At 35.2% G+C, this 6,042-nt stretch overlaps 1 protein-coding gene across 1 annotated transcript; it reads left to right on the top strand.

The window, feature by feature from the left end:
- Positions 1-3,372: 3,372 nt before the first annotated feature.
- On the top strand, positions 3,373-5,591 carry LOC110377803 (transmembrane protein 208). Its single transcript, XM_021336823.3, has 4 exons — positions 3,373-3,539; positions 4,313-4,471; positions 4,782-4,918; positions 5,146-5,591. The coding sequence occupies exons 1-4, from the start codon at positions 3,531-3,533 to the stop codon at positions 5,366-5,368; spliced, it is 528 nt and encodes a 175-aa protein (XP_021192498.3). The 5' UTR covers positions 3,373-3,530; the 3' UTR covers positions 5,369-5,591.
- The last annotated feature ends 451 nt before the right edge of the window (positions 5,592-6,042 follow it).

The following is a 6,042-nucleotide window of genomic DNA, read 5'->3' as shown; positions in this document are numbered from 1 at the left end:
CCTATTCATTAGTCAGACATTTAATTATACGTTGGATGCGCTGAGTATTAAATTGGGAGAGTGGAGATATTTATTGGAAATATAAATCCATGTTCGGGGGAGGTATTTATTTTTGGTGTTTTAAATATCATGGAGATCATATCGCTGTGTGAATCCTGATAAAGAACAATCTGGTGTTCAATATTGTAATCGTACATAGGTACTATATGAAGAAGAATTGCAGGAGAGCGTATTGTTTTTAATAAGTCACGAAATAAATGCTGGGCTTCGGCGAATGTTGACTTTTTCGGGAGCGCCAGAATCGATTTCGTCAAAGCTGTCACTCAGAGTGGCAACTGATGCATCGGAGTCCGTGGATGCATCGCTTCATATTTAGACTTTATATGCGATTATTTTTTTTTCTTTTTTATGTCATGGCTGCCTACCGTGTGTGCCTACGTGACCCACCGGATCGCATATTTTTTAATATTGGCATTGCTGGATACATCCTATGTAACGTTTTTTTTTTTGTTTATTAGCCGACTCTTTAAAAAGTATGAGGTTCGGATGTTCATCTCGGTTCGCGTGCCGTCATTTTACCAATAACTGATTTGAAAGTTTTTTTTGCAAGGATATTACTACCTATGTACTAGCTTTTTTTTTTATGAAAATCTCCAGGCAATTTAGCCCTATCCTCGACTTGAACCTGAGACCCCGTGCTCGATCGTCGCGCGAGATCAACGGAGCCTCAAATAGTAGGTGCCTATCCTAAAATAGGTCTTAATATATTTTTAAACTAAACATCTACAATTTATTTTTACCCATACTTCTGCGCTGTAGCTGTAACTTATGTAGGTATAAACTAAGTAGGTAACGAAACAGACCATGATCCATAAGTAAGTAGAGCAAGTGCCTATGCCTACCCACTTACCTACTCTACTTCCAATGGTACATCGTTTACGAATGTGTTATGATTCTGAACTTGGAATAATGCATAATGTGTAGCGCACACTATTTATGTAACAATGAAAGTGACCTCTGGTTACGGCGGCACGTAAACTTACGCACTCACCATTTTAGCAAGTGTACCATGCAAGGAGGTTACGTCAGCAGTTATTTATCTTCGTATTAAAACTACTTAGTGCCTTCCTCTGACTTTCAGTCGTACGGATGTTATGTGGTACCTCTTACTTGGGTACATTGTTTGCTTACATGACAGGTCGTGGAGAATCATTTTTCCAGGTATTTGTTAAAAACTAGCTGCATATTCCCCGCGTTCAACGATGGTAAGCTAACTACGTCCTACACCCGGATACTTAAGGAGTAAACTAGAGGTGGGTATGTACTTACTCCCAGAGGTAGCAGACTCAGCTAACTCTAGCGAAGCCCACCAGGGCTAAGGCCTACTGGGACTGGGGGATTGTTCGAAAGAGTAACCGCGGCCCTGGTACATAAAAGGCTTAAGAAGGAACATGGTAAATAAGGCTTCCTAACCCACAGAGGGATCATTTGATGATTTCCCATAAAAAAGGTATGGACTCCAATTTCATTCCAGTCTGTTCAGTAGTTTTGAACTGACAAACAAAGACAGATTGAGTTACTTTGGCAATTTTACACCCATTTGGCTAAATCCCGAAATGCAATTGAATGTTTCGTGAGGAGCTTTGCAATATAAATAAACAGAGAGCTACCTTTTTGCGAGACTTATCAGAGTAGGGGAGATTTTGGTTAAATACGGAGGGAAGTACTGGTTTACCTAAGTGTTGTTAATTACCTACAGAATATCTACTTTGGTACACAATTCTGCTTATTTTTTATTTCTGTTTCGTGACCTATTTATTCCATAGGTAACTAGATAGCTATGTGTAAGTATAAGTTTTTCTAACGGCTTACATATCTATGTACCTATGTGTGTCTTATTTGTCAAGCTATCATATCAAGCTGTCATATCATATCGTTTATTGCATTTATGTCATTTTGTAGCTATATCATGTAAGTACCTACCTATGTGAAGCAAATTGTTTAATGTTTGTTTGTTTATTTAGCCGCCTATTAATGACTTAAATACCTTTGTTTGCATCCAACAAAACAATAAAATCAAATCAAAGTTCTATTTAGAGCCAATAAAATATATAAAAAGTAAAAAATGCTTTTATTTAATTTGCAAAACGCTTTAGTAAATAAAGGTTCGATATCAATCCATCAATTTGGTAGAAAACTGTTTGTTATGAGACTATTTGTTTTATACAGTGAATTTACACAATAGAAATGTAACACTAGCTGTTTCCCGCGATTTCATCCGATTCCCGGGGGATAAAATATAGCCTTACATAGGTATGTTATTTCAGTTATTTGGGAATAGTGAAGCTTCCCAACACACGGAGCCTCCAGGGTACCTACAAATAAATAATGTTCCCTCTCCATCTATACTAATAGGGAACTAACTAGAGGAAAATATTGTAGGTACTTTTGTGATAAACTCAAAAACTACTGGACCGATTTTTTACATTCTTTCACTGTTGAAAAGCAACTGTCTTCCCGAGTGACAAAGGGTTATATTATAGATTAGTAAATAGGTAGGTAGTTTGTAAATATAGATGTGACTTAATTAGGTAAACACGTTGGTACTTACTTATAACTTATTTGGTGGCTGACCGACTGATATCCAAAAGCATATAACAGAGATCCATCTCGTAATTGAGAGGAGCTCAGCACAAGCTGGTTTACCTACCTACCTATTTATTTATGATTTTAACAAACTTAATCAGTTCCCTTTTCCCGGAATGAAATATTCATGTTGTCATTTAGGTATGAGCTAGTGCAACTAAATTAATTATGTTTTAATTACAAACCACATATCCTGGGCTGCTTCAGAGAAGAAAATTAATGAAAAACTCATTAACTTAAAACCTACGAAATCTGAAAATCGGATCTCGTCATGCTCGGAGCAGAGCCGAAAGGGATTTATGCAAAACAGATTTTACTTAGTAAGTAATTTACTAACCTAGGTCTTTTTTAACTTGTTACAAAAAAATTACACGTACTTTCCTAAAAAGGTACTTACTTTTTTGAGTTCAAACAATCAGTTGCAATAATATCCATTGTAAAGGCATAGCAGCGCCATCTGTATCGCGTTCAAGCAAATAGGTACGTACTCTCGCTGGACTATTCGACACGAACGTATAAAAATGAGAATAATTGCACATCTAAAGCGTACGTTAGAAATAGGTATTTGTTGTAATTTATCATTAAATGAAACTACTAAATTTAATATTTAATTTCGTGTAAAATAATTCGTATCCAACGCCAAATAATAAAAAATATATCTGACAATGGACGTGACGTTGACGTTGACGTAGCTCTACGTCATCATTTAATGTCAAAAATGTCATCATCGATTCGACTTCGAGTTCAACGAAGACGAACTCCATGAAAGAAAGATAGGTCTTATAAAGTATATTCTAAAGTAATATAGTAAGAAAGTATTTATCGTACAAATTATATTAGCTAATATTTGACACTTCTTTTCTCAAGCTTATAATTCATTAACCATGGCTCCGGTAAGTGTTTTTACGAGTGTAAAGCGATTTCTTTCGGATGATTGAGCATATTTTAAATATCTTGTGAATAATCAATGAACTCACTAATTTCATCGCTTTATTTAGTCACATAATTGTAGATCGAAGGTATTTTATGAGTTACATTTGATTGCCGATTAGTATTTTGCTGTAATAACGTAACTGAGCGTGCAGATGAAATTAGACACCTGTATATAGATTCCCTCTGAAAGCATTTCGTAGCTGAATATTTAATCAACTCTCGATATCGTGCCAGTTAAGCTAAATTGTGTAGGCAATATATAAGCCGATCTGTGATACGTTCTCAATTAATTATGTATAGTCATGTAGCTTCAGTCAGTAACTTGTTGCATCAATACCTGTAGGAAAGATTAACAGGTCTTACTGAAGCACTTTAGTTTTTGTTTTAAACACTCACTTCATCAGATGACAATTGAAAAAAACCCATTCTACATTTTCTTTGGCACTTCTTTTGTGAGCTATGATTTCCTGAGCTGTTATTATCTATGTTAGCATAGGTTCCTAGTTTAATCAGGAAAAAGTGCAGCTAGCACCCACATGACCATTTTGTAAGAAATCATAATACATGTATGTTATGAAAACTCTGTCTCTTTGATAGCTGAGCATAAATGATAGAACATTTCCATGAAAATTATAATTACACAATCAGTTAGGTTACTTAAAGGGGTCCAGGTTACCCCAACACATTTTTTTTAATATTGATGTATACATATACTTTTTTATTAATATTTCAGGCTCCAAAAGGCAAACCTCCCACCAAAGGTGCTAAACAGATATTGGTGGAGAATTCAGAAACAGTCAGTTTCTACCGCAACATGTCTCTTGCAGCCGCAGCCTTGTACGGAACTGCCACCGTTAGCTTGTACTGGGACAACTTAACAACGGGAATTATTGTTAGTATGTTTTGTTGACAATTATTAATTAATTCTGAAGAGCTTGTTGTAAAGTCAGCTTTGGATTACTCAATCTTGTGGTTGAGCAATCAGTGGATCTGTGCATGGGTTTACCATTTTGTTGTACCGAGTTCTTCCGTGTTTCTAAATGCATGATATACTGGTGGGTCCCCTGTGTCATTCAAACATCTTTGGTAGTTGTTGCCAAGTCCTACCAAGGGACATCAGAATGATTTCTTTAGTAGTTGTTCTTTGATAGAGAATGAGGCATTCTTCAATTTTTTCTGAAGTATGTATAATAATGTTGCAGTTCCTGAACGTTCTACTATTGGCAATATATGGAGGGTGCTATCAAATTATGAGATACATCAGTCGGCCCACTTATTCCGACAACAGCCAGCTCATCGATCCTGGTCTTGATTTGAATATGGAAGGTGGTATGGGCGAGTGAGTATTTTTTTCTTTATTTTAATACAATGCCTACTGATCTCAATAGAAGTTTAAACATTACAATATATTGGTTTTCTGTCCATATAATATATACAGGCCAAGTGTCTTTTTCTTAGTGTGTACAGAAGGCCTAAATAACTTTAAGAACATGCAATGTAAGTGGCAAATAAACAATCTGATTATCCGTGTATTGCATAATGTAGAACACAATGTATTCATTGCAGACATGTGAAAGATATAGTGATATTGTCAGCAATCACACATGTGCTTGCTGTGATATCAAACTATTTCTTTTTGCTGCTTCTGCTGATACCAGCGAGAGCCTTCTGGCTGCTCTGGGTCAACGTGCTAGGACCTTGGTTCTTCCAAGAGGCTCCCCAAGACACAGAACAAGATGAAAAGAAAAAGAAAAAATTAGAAAGAAAAATGAAAAGATATCAGCAATAAAGTAAAGTAATACTTAATAGGAGTACCTTGATTCAAGAAGCCTTATTATTGTATAAATGCTCAGTTCTTAATTAACACGGTTAACTAGTAGGATAGTAACTTTTGTTATATTTATAATTTTATTTCAATATATTGTTAAACTTCAATATTAAATACATCTATTAAATTAATAATGGTACAATAATTAAATAAACATAGGTATATTTTTATATACATTGAAATACTGCTTCATAAAATCAGAGTAAGTTTTTTGAATGAGTTTATATAAAGGAGATGGCCAAAAAAACACCCAGAGTCGACAGGAACTTCATATATATGATTGGATTCAGTATAATTTGTGGATTTTAAAAAGTATTTCAAATCATCTAAAAACCATGGGGTTCTCTTTTTATAACGTTTTTTCGATCAAGATTTTAGTTCACAAAAAAGTTTACTTTTACTGTTGATGTTCGTTAGAAGTTGAATGCAGACTCGTGATTGGACCGTTTTGCATTGCTAAGTCATTTGTTATATTTGACAATGTCACATGGCGCGATTTTCAAAGACAATTTCTCCAAAAACATATCATAGCCAGTTGTGAAGGTTGCATGTAACTGCGAAACCTCTCTAAGTAGGTAAGGTCGGTGCTTAATCGTATCTGGAATGGTTAAATACAAGACCTTTTAATCACCAGG

This window comes from Helicoverpa armigera, chromosome 1 (assembly GCF_030705265.1).
Source record: "Helicoverpa armigera isolate CAAS_96S chromosome 1, ASM3070526v1, whole genome shotgun sequence".
Lineage (NCBI taxonomy): Eukaryota > Metazoa > Arthropoda > Insecta > Lepidoptera > Noctuidae > Helicoverpa > Helicoverpa armigera.
Note: the sequence above shows the minus strand (reverse complement) of the source record. Positions and strands in the feature narration are given on the sequence as shown.